The sequence below is a fragment of the Dipodomys merriami genome, unplaced genomic scaffold, assembly GCF_024711535.1.
Source record: "Dipodomys merriami isolate MVZ:Mamm:240054 unplaced genomic scaffold, mDipMer1.0.p SCAF_16, whole genome shotgun sequence".
Lineage (NCBI taxonomy): Eukaryota > Metazoa > Chordata > Mammalia > Rodentia > Heteromyidae > Dipodomys > Dipodomys merriami.
In genome coordinates, this window is record NW_027202937.1 from 12,092,096 (window position 1) to 12,114,525 (window position 22,430).

The following is a 22,430-nucleotide window of genomic DNA, read 5'->3' on the forward strand; positions in this document are numbered from 1 at the left end:
AGGCAAGTTCTTAATTCATTGAGTTTTTAGCCACTCTCCGCTGCGCACCCCATCCATGAGGACAGGAGGCCTCAATCCAAACCTCCTGTGTAGTTTGTGTCCTCCACTCTGATTTGAGTAGTAGCCCTTTGTGCCCCCTGCTGGCACACCTGGGATATACCAGGATCTTCTGGAAGGAGTCTTCAGAGCTGAGGTCCAAATGAAGTTTTTTGGTTTTTTTTGGGGGGGTCGTTCGTGGGGCTTGAACTCTGGGCTTGGGCGCTGTCCCTGCGCTGTTCAGCTCAAGGCGAGCACTCTACTGCTTAAGTCACAGCACCACTTCCAGTTTTCAAGTGGTTTAATGGAGATAAGAATCTCCAGAACTTTCCTGTCCAGGCTGGCTTTGAACCGCGATCTTCAGATCTCAGCCTCCTGAGTAGCTAGGATTACAGGTGTGAGCCACCAGCACCCGGCTCAAATGAAGTTTCTGTAGGAAATTATCAAATTCAACGAATATTCATTGAGAGTCTTACTATGTGCCTAGAAGGTGATAAACACTGAATGTGTAAAGATGCACAAGCAAGGCTTGGCCAAAGCTTATAGTCAAGACCCCAAAGGGCACCCAAGGTGAGGTATAATGTTTTCTATGTCCAGAGTCTCATACAATATAATTCTAGGACTTCCTATTTATATAAAGTTTTAGTTAAGACCCACCTGCTTATAAGAATATTAAATGTGCATGAGTAGAGACTTAATAGCTAGCACACAACTTGTGTGAACATTTATGATTTGCACAGAACAGCCCTTTAAGGGTTCTGTTAAGTTTCATTATTTACAGGTCTTGGAGCTAGTGGACAGCACAGAACCAACTTCCTATGACCTATTTAGTCTGGTCTGGAAATAGAGCAAAGATGGCCCACTGTAGAATCTGAGCCAGAGTTGGCAGGTAGCACCACCTTAGAGAGGCATCTGTCTTTCAGCAAAGATCTCCCTTGTGAAGCAACCAAAGCTAGACATTTAGGTTGAATTCCTGGAGAAAGAGGAAAATGGACTTTGTAGTATTGATTGTCACGGCATTGTCTAGGTTGGCTGGTAGCAAAAAGCATAGCTTGACAGGTTGACTGTTGAGGAGAGGCAAGATGGAGAGGGAGTACTACTAGATTCCTTTTTCACTTTACCTGTATCACTGGGAAGTTTCTCTAATGCCCGCAGAAACCTTGTCAACCAAAGAACAAAGGAAACTACATTAAAGACAGGCTGAGGTATTTTAGCCATTCCTTCCTGCACCTTCCTGCTCCTGTTAGTGCCGGTGAGGACTTAAGTACTGGAATTTACACTCCAGTGGAAAGTTTAAATACTGCTAGTCTGTGAATGTGCTTGAAGGTTACTCAGAATGTGCTAGAAAAAAAGGTCTGGTTGGAAAAAGTTGAGTTGCATTGGGACTCTAGCCTCACAGATGAAGGCCAGCTGAGCTTCCCTTGAGAGTTCATGATGTTCAGAGGTGCTCAGGGATTTCTCTGTTGCAGGCGTGGATATTATGTTCACGTCTTCAAGGGAAGAAAGGAAAAGCAGGATTGTTGGTACTCCTGCTTCCTCCTCAGCTGCTTCTCACTTGTGTATTATCTTCTGCTCTTGTTTTACCAGGGGAGGACATGGGAGGGGCTGAGGCTAAGGATGGAGAGACCAGGTGCTGGATGGGCATGGGGAGCTAGAGACAGGACAAAAGGTAGTCCCATCAGATGAACTTCCAGGCGCTATCCGTGACTTGGACTTGACAGGAAAGTAATGTGAGGAAAAGCACCATGTGAAGAGACAATCAGGAAGGGGTGGGAGACATGATGCAACAAGTGCCAGAAGCTTCTGTTGAAACTGAAAGGCCAAGAGAAACCAGGGTTCAGTTGCCCATGCCAGCTGAGCTTCCTTGCCTGGGTCAGTCATGTCTACTATGTGGATACTTAGCCAGTGAGGTCTGGAGAACTCCAGCCCAGAGAAGACAGGGCTTCTCTTCCTATGCTAGAACTTCATTGAAACCATCCCATTCCCTTTTGCCAGACTAGGTTCCATTCTTGGTTCTGGAGCTGGTAGTTATGTATGTTCCAGGGCAGTTTAATCATCTAAGCTTCTGGATTTTTTTTTTTGTCAGTTGTGGGGCTTCCAGATTTTTGAGTGGTTAATTATAGATAAGCACCTCATGGGAACTTTTTCTGCCCAGGCTGGCTTCCAACAGTAATCCTCAGATCTCAGCCTCCTGAGTAGCTGGGATTACAGATGGAAGCCAGCACCCAGCTGGTGGTTGTTTTTGTTTTCTTTTTAAAATCAGTATGGTCAACACAAGTTTGTTGGAAACAGTATATGCCAAATGTTAAATTCTGGGACAATAGAAATTGAACAAAGTTCCTACTCTCAAGGACTGGAACAGCCAGATACTACTAATACAATAGAGAAAGATTCTGTAGCCCTAGGTAAGTTACACATTGTCGTATTGCGCTGTTGTAACCAAGGTAGATGGATATACTATAATCAAGTATTCGTTCACCCTTTGAACATGTTGGGCATTGAGCATTTGTTGCCAATCACTGCTAAATGGCAAGGATAGAATGCGTCCTTTGTGGAGCTTGTTATTGGAGAATGAGAACAAATTGGTAATTATCAGAGTGCCATGAGGAGAGTGGTGGAGACCTCATAAGTGGTAGTTCCATATGGAGAAAATTTGGGATACTGGTGGGAAAGAAATGGGGGTAGGGGGTAGACATCAGGGCTGAGTTAAATTCCAGGACTGCCCCCCCCCCAAAAAAAAATCCTTGGGGGAAGAGTAAGAGTATGCATCCCTCAGCTGTCTCCAGTGGAGACTATCTGAATCCTTATCAGAGACCACAGTTACTGAGAGGGTAACATTTTGCTTTTCACAAGGTACCTTAGGATCTTTTTTCTTTTTTCTAACTTTGCTCATATAATTGTAAAAAAAGCCATTCCATTTGCTAGGTGCTGGTGGCTCACACATGTAAACCTAGCTACTCAGGAGGCTGAGATCTGAGAATTGTGTAAAATCCAGCCCTGGTAGGAAAGTCCTTGGTGAGTCTTATCTCCAGTTAACCACCATAAAACCAGAAGTGGCACTGTAACTCAAAGTGGTAAATCACTACCCTGAGCAAGAGATTTGGGACAGTGGCCAGGTCCTGAGTTCAAGCCCCACAACTGACAAAGAACTCATTCTATTGGATTATCCTTGGATTTCCTACTGGATGTGCCATTTGACTACTGCTGATACCTTGACAGGTACAGTATTTTGGACCAGATCCTCATTGGATTAGGTTACTAATACATGCTTGAGAAGAGGGGCCAGGTAGTATCACTATGAACTTGACAGGGGACACTGGTAATCTACAGCATGGCAGGCAGGGCCCAGCAAGGAAAACATCCAAGTTACCAACAGTGATGGCTTGGAATGAGGTGCAAGGCATTGGGAGATCAACACACCACCCTGGGAGGTGTGACTTGGAAAGATCAAGATTGTAAAATGGGTAACAAACTTGAAGGAGGAAGGATTTCTTGGAAATGTGTGGGAACAAATGCATTCATGATTCCCCAAATGTCCACTAGAGGGCAACCACGGGGCTGGAAAAGATGGTTATCCCCAGTCACCCTTTATCTAGCTGCTCCTGGGCTTGTTCAAGAAGTTCATGTTGGAAGAATCAGTCCATGGCTGAGAAAACAGACCAGGTGCAGGAAGAGAAGTCAGGAGCACCTGATGTCCCAGAAAGGAGGAGGAGAGGCAGGAACAAGCATACATCTCAGTCCCATGCAATGAAGTCATTTCTCACTGAAGGAGAGATCAGTCACTGAGACACATTCTGAGCAGGCCACCTAACACCCCAGTCCTTACACCCTGCAACCATGACACAGCCTTCCCTATGCCTCAGCCTTGCCTCTCACTTAGAGTGTAGAATGCTTGCCTAGCATGCATGAAGCCCTGGCTTTGATTCCTCAGTACCACATAAACAGAAAAGGCCAGAAGTGGTGCAGTGGCTCAAGTGGTAGAGTGCTAGCCTTGAGTGAAAGAAGCTCAGGGACAGTGCCCAGGCTCTGAGTTCAAGCCCCAGAATTACTGTGTTGCAGTATCCTGGGCTTCTCCAGGAACATATGTGCCTCTCAGTGCCGCACAAAGCAGCTGTATCTCATTGTAGAAAAAATTCAGATCAGTCACATCAGGACACACCCTGAGCAGGCCACCTAACACCCCAATCCATAGGACCTACAACCATAACAGTCTTCCCTGTGCCTCAGCCCTGCCCCCCACTTTGGGTCATCAGGTTGTCACCTTTTTTAGCTCTGAGGGAAGCATCAGAACCCTGGTCACTGTCGTCTCCTGTGGTGGAAGAGAGGAACTGGTTAAAGAACACAGGCATCACTGGAGGAATTCCGGGGTGCATGAGCTCCCACAGGTCCTGTCTGCACCACAACAAAGGTCACCTCCTCCCCCATGGCACTCAGTTGCAGCCTTATCATAGCCTTCTCTCTTGTCACCTGTAGGAGAAACACCATGTGAGAGGCAGGACACAAGCAGTGCCATGAGGGCCTGGATGAACCTCTAGCCTTGACCTCATGGGAAGTTTCTAGAAATGTGACCATAGAACCAAGGAAGCATCAGGAGAGAGGAGTCCAACAGTTGGGAAGAGAGACCCCAGGACCTCCTGGAGTGTGACCTCAGTGGGCACCTGAGTCCCTGTGGGCCTGAGTGCTGCAATCAGTTCCCATCACCACCCTCAGGAGGGGGAATTTTGTGTCCTTCGTTTTGCAGGTGATTTACAGAAGAGGAGCTGTCAGGCTGGGGAAGGCCCTGAGTGTGCTGCAACTTCCCATTAGGAGTGCAGCTCACCCTTCTGCCTGGGGCCTGAAACCCACAAGTGGCCCAGGAACTCAGACCTCCACCTTCCTACCTCCAGTCCTCTTCCTCCACAGCACAAAAACCACCACAGCTATAATAACCAGTACTGCAAAGATGCCCAAGACAATGAAAATTACAGTGTTGGCAATGGCGGGCTGAGCAGGCGGCTCTGGGAAGAGAAGGGAAAGGAGGATGAGCGCTGTGAGCCCAGCTCTCAGTCCTTACCTGATGAGAGCTGCACATGCCTCCTGCTGTCTCTGAGCACAGCTGTGCTCTGTGCCCTCAGCCCTGCTTACCCCATGTCAGGCTGAGGGGCTCAGGCAGCCCCTCATGCTGCACATGGCATGTGTATCTCTGCTCCTCCCCAGAAGGCACCACCACAGCTGCCCACTTCTGGAAGCTTCCATCTCCTGCAGGCCTGGTCTCCACCAGCTCCATTTCCTGGGTCTGTTCCTCTCCATCCCGCAGCCAGGTCAGGGTGATCTCCGCAGGGTAGAAGCCCAGCGCCCAGCACCTCAGGGTCATCTTATGTTCAGAGGTGGGATGGAGGGTGATGTGTGCCTTTGGGGGATCTGAGAAGAACCCAGAAATTCAGATGCATCTCCTTGCCTCCCATGGACCACCGTGCAGGTCAGTTGACCATGATGAGGATACACAGCACAGCTGGTGGGGGCAGGGATGGATAATCCAGGCTGGAACTAGGCTTCTGGAATCATCTTCTAAACCTTGCAGAGTCCTAGACTCAGTTGAGATCACCATGGGCAGAAGCCCCTGATCTCTCAAGAGTTACTTTGCTCTGTCCTGGGTGGAGATAAGAGAGACTTTCCCCACAAATGTGGAAGAGACTTCTAGCCACAATGGGTCCTGGTTGAGGACAAATGCTGAGAGCCTCCTGGTGCTGCCCAGGGCCACTGTCAGTGTGGAAGGGGCCAGCTGCACACTTGTTTCAGGACAGGCTTCCCCTCTATGCATGGAGAGATGGGGAGAGGGAAGAGAGGAAGATGGGGAGACAGAGAGAGAGAGGAGAGAGAGAGAGAGAGAGAGAGAGAGAGAGAGAGAGAGAGAGAGAGAGAGAGAGAGAAAGTGTGTGTCTTTCAGTGTCTTGAGGTCAGGGTGGATTCCAGAGCCACTGTGTGACACAGCATGTAAAAGGCAGGGGCTCATGGTCCTCTGGGCAGGGGAAGGGGTGTGGTGGGCTGGGTCCCTTTTCCTCTCTGGCTGTGGGAGTGGAGGGGGACTTCCACAGGAGATGGAGGAGTCCCCGGGCCCTGGTACCTGTGCGCTGCAGCGTCTCCTTGCCGTGCTCCAGGTATCTGCGCAGCCACTCCACGCACCTGCCCTCCAGGTAGGCCCTCCTGAGCTCTGCCACACCGGCCTCCTCCCACTTGCGCCTGGTGATCTGAGCCGCCATGTCGGCCGCGGTCCAGGAGCTCAAGTCCTCGTTCAGGGCGATGTAGTCCTGGCCATCGTAGGCTTCCTGGTGGTACCCGCGGAGGAGACGGCCGTCTGCGCTCACGTCGCAGCCAAACATGGTCTGGATGGTGTGAGAAGCTGCCCCGCCCCCACGGTCAGCCCGCGCCCCGCGGGGACTTTGTCCGACACGGAGAGGACACCGGCCCCACCCCGCGGCTCTTTCCCGGGGTGCCGGTCCCCCCGCAGCGCCCGCAGCCTGGGCTGAGCCTCAGTCCTGAGACCCCGGGGGCTCGGGCTGGTCAGCGGGAGGCGGGGAGGGGTCGTGACCTCCGACCCGGCGGCGTCGCTCACCGTCCGCGCTCTGGTTGTAGTAGCGGAGCGCGGTCTGCAGGTTCACTCGGTTAATCTGTGTATAGTCCTTGCACCTCACTGTCTCCCGCTCCCAGTACTCGGGCGGCTCCCGCTCCACCCACGGCGCCCGCGGCTCCATCCTGGGGTTCGCGGCGTCGCTGTCGAAGCGCACGAACTGCGTGTCGTCCACGTAGCCGACTTCGATGTAGCGGGGCTCCCCGAGGCCGGGCCGGGACATGGCGGTTTCGAAAAACCGCAGGGAGTGGGGGCCTGCGGGCGGGCGCGGGTGAGAGCCGGGAGCGCGGCGGGAGCGGAGAAGGGGTTCGGCACGCGAGAGAGGCAAAGGGGGTCCGAATGACCCCGGCGGCGCCCAGCGAGGGCCCCCGAGGACGGGTCAGGCGGAGGGGACGGGGACGCGGCTGCCCGGGCCCTGCCCCCCGACGGCGCCCTCACCTCACCGCCACCCCTCGCTCTACCCTGCAGACTCGTGTTGCCCACGGGTCCCAGACTCACCCGCCCAGGTCCCGGCCAGCGCCAGCACCCACGACAGCAGCCGCAGGACGGATCCGGGCGCCATGAGCACAGCCTCAGAATCTGGGGAGAATCTGAGTGCGGGTAGCTCCGCTGGGGACTTTAGAACCCGGAACCCCAGTGACACTGATTGGCTTCTCTAGAACGCCACAGCCAATAGAAGCGATAGGAGTGGCCGCGTCACTAGTGTCCGGGCAGAAGCGGCCGACACAGGTTGGAGAAGAAGTGAAACTGGGGAGACCGGGAATCCCCAGTGCTGAGCTTCCCCACCCAGAGCAGCTCTGGCTCTATGATGACATCTAGGTCCGTGCACCTTGGGTTTCGTCCTAGTCCCTGACCCCCGCACCAGCACTCTGTCCCAGCCACTTAAGGTTTGGCCTGAGGGCCAAGTCAGAGATTCTCAGAGACTTTGCTTCTATGATCTCTGCACACATTGATGTCTACCCCTAAGGTATTTGTATCATATGGGTTCTGTCACTATTCACTGTTAGGGCTGGGCATGTGCTTAGTAGTAGAGTGCTTACCTCACATGTTTGAAACTGGGGATCCATTTCTCAGCACCACATATACAAGAATGCCAGAAGTGGTGCTGTGGCTCAAGTGTTAGAGTGCTAACTACCTTGAGGAAAAGAAGCTCAGGGACAGTGCCCAGGACCTGAATTCAAGGCCCAGAACTGGCCAAAAAATAATAATAATAACTTCTAGATATGAAACAGTCTTTAAACCTAATGGCTCATGTCCTTTTTCCTAGCTACTTGGGAAGCAAAAATATGAGGACAGAGGTTCAAAGCCAGCCAGAACAAGAAAGTCCCTGAGACTCATATCTCCAATTAACTACCAGAAACTCAGAAGTGGTGCTGGGTTCTAAGTGCTGGAGTGCTAGCTTTGAGTATACAAGCTCAGGGACAGCACCCAGGTCTGAGCTCAATCCCCCTTGACCAAAACAACAAGAGGCCTTCACAGTACTTGGCTTGGGGCTGGGATTGTAGATTAGGGGAAGAGTGCTTGCCTAGCATGCATGAAGCCCTGGGTTCAATTTCTCAGCACTACATAAAAAGCCAGAAGTGGCACTATGGATCAAGTAGTAGAATGCAAACCTTGAGCAAAAAGAAGTTCAGGGACAGAATCCAGCCCATCTCAGCCATACTGCACCATCTTCAGGATTACAGAGATTGTGGCCTTGGTGTTGACTAGGGAGTACTGGTCTTGTTTTGTTTTGTTTTCTGTTTTGTGTGGTTGTGGTGCTTCAACTGTGGGCCTGAGTGCTGTCTCTGAGCTCTTCAGCTCAAGGCAAGCACTCTAAGACTTGAGCCATAGTTTCATTTCCGGTTTTCTGGTGGTTTATTGGAGAAAAGAGTCTCAGGGACTTTCCTGCCCAGGCTGGCCTTGAACCATGATCTTCCGACCTTGCCTCCGTGGTAGCTAGGATTACAGATGTGAGCCACTGGTCCCAATTTTTTTTTTCTTTTCTAGACCTGAGGCTTGAATTGAGGGCTTGGGCTCTGTCCCTGAGCCTCTTTTTTTACTCAAGGCCAGCACTCTTCCACTTCAGCCACAGTGCCATTTCTGGCTTTTTCTGTTTATGTGGTACTGTATTGAACCAAGGCTTCATGCAAGCACTCTACCACTAAGCAACATTCAAAGCCCCAAACTTTTTTTAATATTAAAATACCTACCAAGGGGCTGGGAAGGTAGCTCAGTGGTAGAGTGCTTGCCTTGCACGCCTGAGGCCCTGGGTTCTATTTCTCAGCACCACATAAGCAAAAAGAAAAAAGCTGGAAGTGGCGCTGTGGCTCAAGTGGTAGAGCACTAGCCTTGAGCTGAAGAGCTGAGGGACAGCTCCCAGGCCCAGAGTTCAGACCCCATGACCGGACCCAAATAAAAAAAAAAATAAATAAAGTACCTACCAATAAGCCTCTACCATGAAACTTACACAACACCAAAGAAATTGATAGTACAGACCTCCCATGTTCATGAATGGGCAGAGTTAAAACTGTTGAGCTGCTTGGAATATGTGGGTTTTTAGGAAGAGAAGGGCAGGAAGTGGCGCCGTGACACAAAATGATAGAGCACTAGCCTTGAGTACAAAAGCTCAGAGACAGTGTCCAGACAGTCAGTTCAAGTCCAGGACAACATCCAGCCATCAAAATGGGGGGGAAAAAGAATGAAAGAAAGAAAAGAAAAGAAAGGAAAAAAAAAAGGAAGAGAAGGAAAAGGAACCGGTTGGAATCAGCCTGTGTGAATCCTCTGTAGCTCTCAGGGTTAAGGAGCCTTTAGTTGGCTGCTCTTTGGCCCTGAGGCAAGTAGGGTCTCAGCAATTGAATCAGGTGGGTTGGATAATTTGCATATCAAAGGTGCTCACTGGAGATTGTATTACTTTCTTTTTTTCTTTTTCTTTTTGTCCTTGTGGGGCTTGAACTCTGGACTTTGGCACTGTCCCTCAGCTCTTCAGCTCAAGGCTAGCGCTCTACCATTTGAGCTACAACGCCACTTAGAGTTTCTCCAACTTTCTTGCCCAGGCTGGCTTTGAACCGTGATCCTCAGATCTCAGCCTTCAGAGTAGCTAGGATTACAGCCGTGAGCCACTGGTGCCCGGTTGTTCTTTTGGTTGCTAAAGTTTCTTGCCTACTTTGCTAGGTTTTGAAGTCAAACTATCAGTGCAGTTAAAGCACTCTAACCCAAACATTTCAAGGTTAGCTTGGTGCAGGCCAGGCCTCTGGGAGGGCAGGGCTTTAGTCCCTGCACTTCCTTGTTCCACATTGCTTAGATTACACTCCTCCTCCTCCCACCCCCAGCCAGGAATGTGTCAGTATGAAGCCCAGGCTGGCTTTGAACTCATTCCTCCTGCCTCCACCTCCCCAGTACTGGGATTACAGGCATGTGTCCTCACACCTGCTGGCCCACACTGCTTCAGGGGCTGCCCTGAGTCTGGGTTGAAGTTCTGCCAGGCCCAGAGCCAGCTAAGTAATGCTGCCCCTGCTTCCATGCTGACATCTCACAGCATGATGTCTACTCAAGGCAGCAAAGGCTGACACATTTCACTAAAACAGGAGGTAAGCAGGAGATCTTGTACTTATCTCTATCACTCTGTCACTGTCTCTTTGTCTTTCTCAGTCTCTCTCTCCCTCTTCTCTCCTCTCTCCATCTGTCTGGAACCTAGGCCTTCTTACAAACTGAGCTTGCTTGCCTAGCTGGCACTCTACCACTAGAGCCACAAGTTGAGCCCAGCCATTTTACTGGTTACTTGAAGATGAAATCTCTCAGATTTTACTGCCCAGGCTGGCTTTGAACTATGATCCTCACATCTCAGCCTCCTCAGTAGCTATGATTACAAGAGTGAGCCAGCAGTGCCTAGCCAGTGCATAGTTTTCTTAGTAATCTCAGTAAGATATACTTCACATAAAACAACCATTTTAATCCCTCAGCATTAACTAATTCACAGTATTATAAAATAAATCATATTATATTTCATTTAAAAGGTATTAATATAGTGTAACTTGTACTATTTCATTTACATTACTATATATTTTCTCCTTCCTGGGGCTTGAACTGAGGGCCTTGGCACTGTGCCTGAGCTTCTTTGGCTCAAGGCTAGGTTAGCAGTCTACACTTACACCACAGTCCACTTCAGCTTTTTCTAGTACTTTTTTGGAGATAAGAGTCTCATAGACTTTCTTTTCAGGGCTGGCTTTGAATCACCAACCTCAGATCTGAACCTCCTGAGTGCCTAGGATGACAGCTGTGAGCCACCAGCCCCTGGCTGATTGTCATGATTATAAAGCTAACTACTCAGGAGGCTGAGTGCAGAAGTATCAAGGCTTGAGACCAGCCTGACCAGAAAAGTTGAAGAGACTGTTTCTCAGAAACTACCTGAAGGGGCTGGGAAGGTGACTCAGTGGTAGAGCGCTTGGTAGAGCGCTGGCCTCGCATGCATGAGGCCCTGAGTTTGATTCCTCAGCACCAAATAAGCAAAAAGAAAAAATCTGGAAGTGGTGCTGTGGCTCAAGTGCTAGAGTGCTAGCCTTGAGCTGAAGAGCTCAGGGACAGTGCCAGGCCCAGAGTTCAGCCCCCATGACAGGATCTCCCCCTCCCTCCCCAAAATGTAAAAACTTACACGAAGATATAATAGGACTCCACGTGAGTGTCAAGACTCCACGTGAGTGTCAAGGGGGAGCGCACCAGCCTAGCAAGCTGGACACCTGAGTTCCAGCTCCAGAAACACCGCCCCTCCGCGGCCCGGCCTTAAGAGGGCGGGTGGCGCCCTCTAGCGTCGCGGCTCCCGCACAGCCCTGGTTGCCAGCTTTGCAGAGCTGTTGAGAGGCAGATGCCAGCTTCACTTTCACTAAGGCCCCTGTAGCCTTCCTCCTCCTCCAGGCCTGCAGGTCGGTTCCCGCTGACTCCAGCCGCCCACGGCCCCTGCCCTCGCCTCCCTGCCGAGCAAGCCCGCTCAAGTGGCTGGGTTGCGCCGTGCCCTCCCTGCTGCCTCCCGCCCAGCCCGCAGCTGCTGTCCACACCCCAAGCCAATGCTGCTCCTTGTGGGTTCCAAGCTGCCTGGCTGGTGGCCTTCACTCCAGGCAGCTGGACATGGGGCGGGGACGGACTCCAGCAGGGAAGGAAAATCTCTGCCAACACCACAGGTCTTTTAGAGGAAAGAAACTTTCAGCTTGGGGCTTGCTATGGCCTAGCAGGATCCATGCTCCAACAGACCTTAACAGTGCTCCAACAAAGCTCCACTCTGCCTGTGCTCCCGGGCGCGGGGTCCCTGCTTCTGCTTCTGGAGCTGGCGCTGCTGGTGTTGGTGGGGATGGTGGTGGGGGTGGAATCCCGGGGTCTGGCTAGAACATGGGTGAGGGTTATGTGTCCATAGAGACCATGTGAGGATGAGCAGGTGTCAGGCATGGATTGTTAGGAAGCAGATCATCATCATCCACCTGCCTTGCTGGGCTAGTCCTGCTTGCTGCCTCTTAAAGCACTTGTCCACACAGGCAGCGCTGAAGCTGTTCTCAGAGTTCTGCCTTCTTTTGCAAAATATACTGTATCGTGTCATTGCTGGGGTTTTTTGTTTCTTTGTTGTTGTTGTTGTTTACACATTCTGGCACTTTTCTTGTTCTCTCTGCATGTTAAGCACAGAACATCATTAGATTTCCTCTCTCAGCTGCTGTACTCAGGTTCTGCTCTTTCTTCCTGTCTCATTGCTTAAGGATTGGGAAGCATTTCCCTAGGGCACAGGGAATCTCCTTCAGATCAGAGCTCAGTGTAAATGACTGCATTAGGTGAGCCAAACCCTAGAGACTGATGGGGTCATAACATACACTTCCAGAGGGGATTTTCTTCTACTTTCATTTTTATAAGGCTGGGATTTGTACCCAGAGCCTAGCACAAGTCTTCTTCCACTGAGCTGCATCCACAGCCCTTGGTTATTCACCGAGGCACTGGTGCCTCATAGCTGTATTCCTAGCTACTCAGGAGGCTGAGATTTGAGGATTGAAGTTTGAGGCTTACCTGAACAAGAAATCTGTGACTATTACCTTCAATTACCTACCAACAAATCCAGAAGTGCAACTGTGACTCTAGTTACAGAGTGCTAGCCTTGAGAGAGAGAGAGAGAGAGAGAGAGAGAGAGAGAGAGAGAGAGAGAGAGAGAGAGAGAGAGAAAAGAATCAGGGACAGTGCCTAGGCCCTGAGGTAAAGACCCAGGTCAGCCACAAAATAGTGTTTTGTTTGTTCATTTGTTTTTAAATTACTCAGCCTTGTGGCACCGACTGGCCTTGAACTTGCTATGCAGCTCATGCTGGCCTCTGATCATACTTGTCCCACCTGGTATTACAGGCAGGCCTCACCACATTGGCACCAGAAGAATGTGTTTTGCTGAAATGAATGATGCTAATGTGTTATGAGTTTGATAATGCTACAAGTGCAAATTCCGGGTTGACTCTGGGAATGCTGAGACTTATTACTCACCCAGAGCTGGGAAGCATTTGGAAATTCCTTTCCTGGGCAGCTACCCGAATTTGTGTGTGACACTGCAAATATGTTTCTAGAACAGAAGTTCCAACCTATCAAAGAGAACTTTGCAAAGCCAGACAAACTGGGGCTGATGGGGTCAGGTGGCCAGGATAGTGAGAACTAGGGAGACAGCAGGAGAGTGCACTGAGCCCAAGAGACCACAGCTGCTCAGGGGTTCCAAGGGGAGAATGAACCACAAGCTGACCTGCACAGGGCTGCAGCACAGCAGGGAGCAGCCTGCAGGTGGCAGGCCTGTCCCTGGACACTGGCCCAGCTAGATGTGGACAGAGAGGTCTCCTTGACAGAAGGGGTTTCCTGTATTCTGTGCAGTGCAGCCCAGGGGTTGGCAGGCAGAGGACACTTCATCAATGTTAGTTGCTGGAAGGAAGGAGTTCTGTTGTCTGCATTGCAAAGTGGAGAAAATGACAACCCCAAGACCTTCTAGCTCTCCTTCCAGTTGCGCAGATTCTTCTCTTGCCTTTCCTTGCACTTCTCAACATCCCTGAGAACTCTTGTACATTCTGAACTGCTTGAGATTTATTACATTCTGTGTGTGTGTGTGTGTGTGTGTGTCTGTGTGTGTGTGTGAGTGTGTGTGCTGATCCTGAGACTTGAACTCAGGGCCCTGAGTCTTTTTACTGTAGGCTAGTCCTCTACCACTTGACTCACAAGATCACTTTCAGGTTTTGGGGGTTTAACTGGGGATGGAAGTCGTCAGGACTTCCCTACCTAGGCTGATGCCAAACCACAATCTTCAAATCTCAGCCTCCTAGGTGACTAGAATTAGTAATGTGAGCCACCAGCACTTAGCTCAGACCTGAATGTTTTAGTTCTATCCATAAATTAGATGTCAAGAAAGGCTTTAAATAATGATTTTACCACCCACGGTGCCACTGCACCTGTTGAGAGTATAAATTGGAATTGACCACAATGGCATCCAAACCACTTACTGAGAAAAAGTGAACAGGGGTCATGAATTTGTTACTTGCTGTGTGAATATTCTGGGAAGCACAATGCAGCCTCATACCTCCAAATTGGGATAAGGCCAACAGACCCAAAGACTTAACACAGATTTTAATGGATGAGATAAACTGAGTGTAATACCAGCCATGTACAAAGCAACAGAGGCCTGTGCCTCCAAAGGGCTGTATTTACCCAAAGGTTTCCAAGCACCAAAGTTGACATCTCCCTGCCTACTCAGTACTATGGGGGAGGGGTTGTGTTTGTTTGTTTTTGGGGTGTTTTTTACATCTGTTCTGAGTCTTGAACTCAGAGCTCTTTTGCTCAAGGCTAGTTTTAGCCACAGCAGTTCCTTGGGTTTTCTTATGGCTCATTGGAAATGTGTCTCATGGACTTCTCTGCCTGGGTTGGCTTTGAATAGGAATTCTTAGATCTCAGCCTCCTGAGTGTGTAGGATACTGGGCATAATCCACCAGAGTCAGGTTTCAGCACTTATTTATATGGTTCTACATTGATAAAAAACAAAACAAAACAAAACAAACCAACAACGAAAAAGCTGGACTTGGGTCTGGGAAGACTTGGACTTGGCTCAGTGGTAGAGCGCTTGCTTTGTATGCATGAGGCCCTGGTTTTGAATCCTCAACACCACATAAGCAAAGTGAAAAAAAGCCGGAAGTTGCGCTGTGGCTCTAGAGGTAGAGCGCTAGCCTTGAGCTGAAGAGCTGAGGGACAGTGCCCAGAACCAGAGACCAGGCCCCAGGACTAAACAAAAAAAAGAAAGAAAGAAAGAAAAAAAGGCCTGACTTATATCGCCATCGTGTAGTCACATTTGGAAACTACAGGCCCGGATAGATTAAACCTATACTCTGGGACATTTGTATGTCTACCGTTTTTTTTTCTTCTTCAGTAAACATCTTCTTCGACTTAAAAAAAAATATATATATATATATCAGAGATAAAAAAAAATATATATCAGAGATTGAAAATGTGGCTTAGTGGTAGAATGCTTGCCAACATGCATGAAGCCCTGGCTTTGATTCCTCCAACCACATGGAAAAGGCTGGAAGTGGCAGTATGGTTAAAAAGGTGGACTTCTAGCTTTGAACAAAGGAAGCTCAGGGACAGTGCCCAGGCCCTGAGTTCAAGCCCCAGAACTGAAAATAAATAAATATATCTCAACTGAGAGCAAGTGGCTCATGCCAGAAGTGATGTTGTGGCTCAAATTGGTAGAGTATTAACTTTGAGTGATAAAAGCTTTGAGTGCCCAAGCCCTGAGTTCAAGCCCCAAGGAATGACACAAAAAGAAAATCACTATCAAAGTCAGGTAGTGTGGACCCTGCTATACTCCTACCTACTCAGGAGGCAGACTTCTCCCATTCATGGCTTGACACCAGCACTGATAGGAAAGTCTGGGGAATTCTTATTTCCCAAAAGCAGGAAGGGAATCTGTGACTCAAACAGCACAGTAACCTTGACCAAGAACAAGCTGAGGGACAGCACACAAGCCATGAGTTCAAGCCCCAGGACTAGCACATACACACAAAGAAAAATCCCTCAAGTGAGAATCTTGTCTTCAGGTCTCTTCTCAAAAGCTCAACTCAGCAACAGCTCTGCACAGTCCACAGAAGAGGTAAGGACTTTGTACAAGGAGATCCTCCAGTTTACCAACACGTTCTCTAGATATCTTTTGGTGAATTTCACAACTCAGAAAATTTCCCTCCAGGTCATGATGAACACCTAGTACCACAGTCAGCTCTGTCCCCACGCCCACACCATGTCACCTGTCCTGCAGCACTGCCTTCCTCCTGCATGTCATGGTCCTTCCTTGCTCTCTTACACACCTGCCACCTGTCTCTTCTGCTAGCACACATGCTGCACAAGCATGACAGTTCTGACCTCCTTTGACTTTCTGAGCGATTCCAAATTCAATCTGCAGAACAAGCCAAAGGCCTAAGAACCACATTGTTAAGGAGTCAGAGCACAGGCCCTGCTGTCTGGCAGGCGATTCCTGTCTTAATTTCTTTCTGAGAATGAAGCTGAGCTTAGTGTTTTGGTCAGGGTTGAAAGGACCAAGTCAGCCTTAGAGGGAAGGCAGGGCACAGCAGGAAGCACAGCGCCTCTCATGGCAGCAGGAGGCAGAGCAGGGCAGTAACAGGGTCCAGAGAAAAACACAATCCCCAAGGAACCATACACACCGTGGAGTCCTAACTACCACAGTGCACTAGCTTCCAGGACTCTGTTCAGGTTTACAATCTACCACCTAATAACATTCTCTGTAGGTCAGAGCCCTCATGACCCATTCTCCTTGAAATGCCCCGACACTCACATGTGGACATGAACTCCACTAAGTTCCAGATCCTCTCAGCCAATCAAGATGGGGATCATAATCCCTTCCTGACTCTGCTCTTCAATCCAGGAATTTGGGTGGGAGCAGAGCTGGGACTAACCAGAGCTGAGGGCAGGTGGAGGGAAGGTGGGCAGAGCAGATGCAGAGCATCAGGAAGGGAGCTCACAGGAGAAACCTGACATCCCTCCTCTCTGCTCTTCCCACAGGTGGCTCCCTTGAGGGCACTGGGGACAGCACAGACCCACACTGGAGGCAGCAGTGCTAGCAGGAAAGCAAGCTGCTCACATTGCCTTTCTCCTCACCACACACACCCTGTGCAAGGCTGCCTGGTGCTTTGGGAGGCAGTGACAGGAACACACCCCTGCTGCTGTCACAGGGACACCCAGAAGGCCAACAAGACACCAGCTCATGCAGGATGACAAGAAGGGACAGAAGTATGGAGGAACAACTGATGGTGCCTTAGTAGAGGACTCAGGCCTGAGCCTAGTCTCACCTGCACAGTCTGTGCTGTGTCCTAGACAAAGGAAAAGCCCCTCTGATCATAGGTGCCCATGGAGAAGGTTCTAGGCAAACAACACAACTGAGGAGCAGGAAAGACAACCCAGGTGAGGACTGAATACATGACAGTCCAGAATGGACTGAGCTCCTATCCACACCTGCCTGTTCTCAGGCTAACCCTGGCCCCGCCCACAACACAGCTCAGCATACATGATGATTCTGGAATTTAATCATCTTTTATTTTCTATCTCAATTTTGGGACTCATTCATTGAATTATTCAATCTTTTTCCATGACAATTTGAAACACAGACCCACATCCACATTCTCTTTATCAGTGGGGAAGCAAGCAGCTGCAGCTCAGAGCAAGGGAAAGTGAAGTCAGGGATGGGGAAGCCCTGGCCCCGCCTCTGCTGGAGCAGCAGGTGGAGGGGAAAGAGACCCAGGTCAGTGTGGGGAGGGTCCTGGTGCTCAGGGCTGGGCTGGCTCCTCAGTTCCTCACAGGAGGCTGACAGCACACAGAAGCCTGGACACGGTCAGAACCCAGGTACAGGAAGAGAAGTCAGGAGCTCATGATGTCCCAGGAGGGAGGAGGAGAGGCAGGAACAAATGCTGTGCCTCTCAGACCACACAAAGCAGCTGTGTCACACTGCAGGAGAAAAGAACACGCACAACAATGCAGATCAGTCACTGTTAGCCACACACTCTGAGCAGGCCACTAACACCCAATGCACAGACCCTGCAACTACAACACAGCCCTCCCTGGGCCTCAGCCCTGCCCCCCATTTAGGGTCTCCAGGTTGTCACCTTTTTCAGCTCTGAGGGAAGCATCAGAACCCTGGTCACTGTCGTCTCCTGTGGTGGAAGAAAGGAACTGGTTAGAGAACAGAGGCGTCACTGGAGGAATTCCGGGGTGCATGAGCTCCCACAGGTCCTGTCTGCACCACAACAAAGGTCACCTCCTCCCCCATGGCACTCACTTGCAGCCTTATCATAGCCTTCTCTCTTGTCACCTGTAGGAGAAACACCATGTGAGAGGCAGGACACGAGCAGTGCCATGAGGGCCTGGATGAAGCCCTAGCCTTGACCTCATGGGAAGTTTCTAGAAATGTGACCATAGAACCAAGGAAGTATCAGGAGAGAGGAGTGCAACAGTTGGGAAGAGAGACCCCAGGACCTCCTGGAGTGTGACTCAGTGGGCACCTGAGTCCCTGTGGGCCTGAGTGCTGCAATCAGTTCCCATCACCACCCTCAGGAGGGGGAATTTTGTGACCTTCGTTTTGCAGGTGATTTACAGAAGAGGAGCTGTCAGGCTGGGGAAGGCCCTGAGTGTGCTGCAACTTCCCATTAGGAGTGCAGCTCACACTTCTGCCTGGGGCCTGAAACCCACAAGTGGCCCAGGAACTCAGACCTCCACCTTCCTACCTCCAGTCTTCTTCCTCCACAGCACAAAAACCACCACAGCTACAATAGCCAGAACTGCAAAGATGCCCAAGACAATGAAAATTACAGTCTTGGGACTAGTGGGCTGAGCAGGCGGCTCTGGGAAGAGAAGGGAAAGGAGGATGAGCGCTGTGAGCCCAGCTCTCAGTCCTTACCTGCTTAGAGCTGCACATGCCTCCTGCTGTCTCTGAGCACAGCTGTGCTCTGTGCCCTCAGCCCTGCTTACCCCATGTCAGGCTGAGGGGCTCAGGCAGCCCCTCATGCTGCACATGGCATGTGTATCTCTGCTCCTCCCCAGAAGGCACCACCACAGCTGCCCACTTCTGGAAGCTTCCATCTCCTGCAGGCCTGGTCTCCACCAGCTCCATTTCCTGGGTCTGTTCCTCTCCATCCCGCAGCCAGGTCAGGGTGATCTCCGCAGGGTAGAAGCCCAGCGCCCAGCACCTCAGGGTCATCTTATGTTCAAAGGCGGGGTGGAGGGTGATGTGTGCCTTTGGGGGATCTGAGAAGAACCCAGAAATTCAGATGCATATCCTTGCGTCCCTTGGACCACCGTGCAGGTCAGTTGACCATGCTGAGGATATGCAGCACAGTGAGTGGGGACAGGGATGGATGATCCAGGGTGGAACTAGGCTTCTGGAATCATCTCCTAAACCTTGCAGAGTTGAGATCACCATGGCCAGAAGCCCCTGATCTCTCAAGAGTTACTTTGCTCTGTTCTGGGTGGAGATACGAGACACTTTCTCCAAAAATGTGGAAGAGAGTTTTAGCCACAATGGGTCCTGGTTGAGGACAAATGCTGAGAGCCTCCTGGTGCTGCCCAGGACCACTGCCAGAGTGGAAGGGACCAGCTGCACACTTGTTTCAGGACAGGCTTCCCCTCCATGCATGGAGAAATGGGGAGAGGGAAGAGAGGAAGATGGGAAGAAAGAGAGAGAGAGAGAGAGAGAGAGAGAAAGAGAGAGAGAGAGAGAGAGAGAGAGAGAGAGAGAGAGAGAGAGAGAGAGAGAGAGAGAGAGAGAGAGTGTGACTTTCACTGTTGTGAGGTCAAGGTGGATTCCAGAGCCACTGTGTGACACAGCATGTGAAAGGCAGGGGCTCATGGTTCTCTGGGCAGGGGAAGGGGTGTGGTGGGCTGGGTCCCTTTTCCTCTCTGGCTGTGGGAGTGGAGGGGGACTTCCACAGGAGATGGAGGAGTCCCCGGGCCCTGGTACCTGTGCGCTGCAGCGTCTCCTTGCCGTGCTCCAGGTATCTGCGCAGCCACTCCACGCACGTGTGCTCCAGGTAGGCCCTGTGGCGCTCTGCATCACCGGCCTCCTCCCACTTGCGCCTGGTGATCTGAGCCGCCATGTCGGCCGCGGTCCAGGAGCTCAAGTCCTCGTTCAGGGCGATGTAGTCCTGGCCATCGTAGGCGTGCTGTTCGTACCCGCGGAGGAGACGGCCGTCTGCGCTCACGTAGCAGCCATACATTCTCTGTACTGTGTGAGAAGCTGCCCCGCCCCCACGGTCAGCCCGCGCCCCGCGGGGACTTTGGCCTACACGGAGAGGACACCGGCCCCACCCCGCGGCTCTTTCCCGGGGTACCGGTCCCCCCGCAGCTCCCGCAGCCTGGGCTGAACCTCAGTCCTGAGACCCCGGGGGCTCGGGCTGGTCAGCGGGAGGCGGGGAGGGGTCGTGACCTCCGACCCGGCGGCGTCGCTCACCGTCAGCGCTCTGGTTGTAGTAGCCGAGCAGCGTCTGCAGGTTCACTCGGTTAATCTGTGCGTTGTTCTTGCACCTCCCTGTCTCCCGCTCCCAGTACTCGGGCGGCTCCCGCTCCACCCACGGCGCCCGCGGCTCCATCCTGGGGTTCGCGGCGTCGCTGTCGAAGCGCACGAACTGCGCGTCGTCCACGTAGCCGACGGAGATGAAGCGGGGCTCCCCGAGGCCGGGCCGGGACACGGCGGTGTAGAAATACCGCAGGGAGTGGGGGCCTGCGGGCGGGCGCGGGTGAGAGCCGGGAGAGCGGCGGGAGCGGGGAAGGGGTTCGAGACGCAAAGGGGGTCCGAATGACCCCGGCGGCGCCCAGCGAGGGCCCCCGAGGACGGGTCAGGCGGAGGGGACGGGGACGCGGCTGCCCGGGCCCTGCCCCCCGACGGCGCCCTCACCCCACCGCCACCCCTCGCTCTACCCTGCGGACTCGTGTTGCCCACGGGTCCCAGACTCACCCGCCCAGGTCCCGGTCAGCGCCAGCACCCACGACAGCAGCCGCAGGACGGATCCGGGCGCCATGAGCCCTACCCCAGAATCCGGGGAGAATCTGAGTGCAGGTAGCTCGGCGGGGGACTTTAGAACCCGGAACCCCAGTGACACTGATTGGCTTCTCTAGAACCCGACAGCCAATAGCAGCGAGAGCTCATGCCACTTCACCAGTGTCCGGGCAGGAGCGGCCGACACAGGTTGGAGAAGAAGTGAAACTGGGGAGACTGGGAATCCCCAGTGCTGAGCTGCCCCACCCAGAGCAGCTCTGGCTCTGAGATGATGACATCTAGGTCCGTGCACCTTGGGTTTCGTCCTAGTCCCTGACCCCCGCACCAGCACTCTGTCCCAGCCACTTAAGGTTTTGCCTGAGGGCCAAGTCAGAGATTCTGAGAGCGTTTGCTTCTATGATCTCTGCACACATTCATGTCGACCCCAAAGGTATTTGTATCATATGGGTTCTGTCACTATTCACTGTTAGGGCTGGGAATGTGCTTAGTAGTAGAGTTCTTGCCTTGCATGTTTGAAACTGGGGATCCATTTCTCAGCACCACATATACAAGATTGCCAGAAGTGGGGCTGTGGCTCAAGTGTTAGAGTACTAACTAACTTGAGCAAAAGAAGCTCAGGGACAATGCCCAGGACCTGAATTCAAGGCCCAGAACAGGCCAAAAAAAAAAAAAAGTAACTTCTAGATATGAAACAGTCTTTAAACCTAATGGTTCATGTCCTATAATCCTAGCTACTTGGGAAGCAAAGATATGAGGATAGAGGTTCAAAGCCAGCCAGGACAGGAAAGTCCCTGAGACTCTCATCTCCAATTAATTACCAAAAACTCAGAAGTGGTGCTGGGGTTCTAAGTGCTGGAGTGCTAGCTTTGAGTATCAAAACACAAGGAGAGCACCCAGGTCTGAGCTCAATCCCCCTTGACCAAAACAACAAGAGGTCTTCACAGTACTTGACTTGGGGCTGGGAATGTGGCTTAGGGGTAGAGTACTTGCCTAGCATGCATGAAGTCCTGGGTTCAATTCCTGAGTACTACATAAAAAGAAAAAGCCAGAAGTGGCGCTATGGATCAAATAGTAGAATGCTAACCTTGAGCAAAAAGAAGTTCATGGACAGAATCCAGCCCATCTCAGCCATACTGAACCATCTTCATGATTATAGAGATTGTGGCCTTGGTGTTGAATAGGGTGTACTGATCTTGTTTTGTGTTTTGTTTGGTTGTGGTGATTCAACTGTGGGCCTGAGTGCTGTCTCTGAGCTCTTCAGCTCAAGGCAAGCACTGTAAGACTTGAGCCACAGATTCATTTCTGGTTTTCTGGTGGTTAATTGGAGAAAAGAGTCTCAGGGACTTTACTGCGCAGGATGGCCTTGAACCATGATCCTCAGACCTTACCTCCTGAGTACCTAAGAGTACAGGAGTGAGCTACTGGCCCCCAACTTTTTTTTTCTTTGCTATTCCTGAGGCTTGAATTCAGGGCTTGGGCTCTGTCCCTCAGCTTCTTTTTTTACTCAAGGCTAGCACTCTACCACTTCAGCCACAGTGCCACTTTTGATTTTTTCTGTTTATGTGGTACTGTACTGAACCAAGGCTTCATGCATGCCAGACAAGCACTCTACCACTAAGCAACAATCACAGCCCCAAACGTTTTTTTAATATTAAAATACCTACCAATAAACCTAACCAAGAAGAATAAAGACCTTTACCATGAAACTTCTACAACACCAAAGGAATTGATAGGACAGACCTCCCATCTTCATGAATGGGCAGAGATAAA

General features: G+C 51.2%; 1 protein-coding gene across 22 annotated transcripts; it reads right to left on the bottom strand.

Annotated features, from left to right (window-relative positions):
- Positions 1-191: 191 nt before the first annotated feature.
- On the bottom strand, positions 192-20,732 carry LOC138828279 (patr class I histocompatibility antigen, A-2 alpha chain-like). Of its 22 annotated transcripts, none has more exons than XM_070024257.1 (8): positions 7,142-7,239; positions 6,629-6,898; positions 6,140-6,415; positions 5,161-5,436; positions 5,002-5,033; positions 4,471-4,503; positions 4,298-4,345; positions 192-466 (listed from the first exon to the last, which is right to left on the bottom strand). In XM_070024257.1, the coding sequence occupies exons 1-8, from the start codon at positions 7,203-7,205 to the stop codon at positions 404-406; spliced, it is 1,062 nt and encodes a 353-aa protein (XP_069880358.1). In that variant the 5' UTR covers positions 7,206-7,239; the 3' UTR covers positions 192-403. The 22 variants fall into 22 exon arrangements, with proteins under 22 accessions (XP_069880358.1, XP_069880360.1, XP_069880350.1 ...); XM_070024249.1 differs by lacking the exons at positions 4,471-4,503; positions 5,002-5,033; positions 5,161-5,436; ... (1 more) ...; positions 6,629-6,898; positions 7,142-7,239 and adding exons at positions 17,949-17,981; positions 18,394-18,510; positions 18,638-18,913; ... (1 more) ...; positions 20,115-20,384; positions 20,619-20,732 and having other exon boundaries at positions 411-466; XM_070024250.1 differs by having other exon boundaries at positions 411-466; positions 4,917-5,033.
- Positions 20,733-22,430: the final 1,698 nt, after the last annotated feature.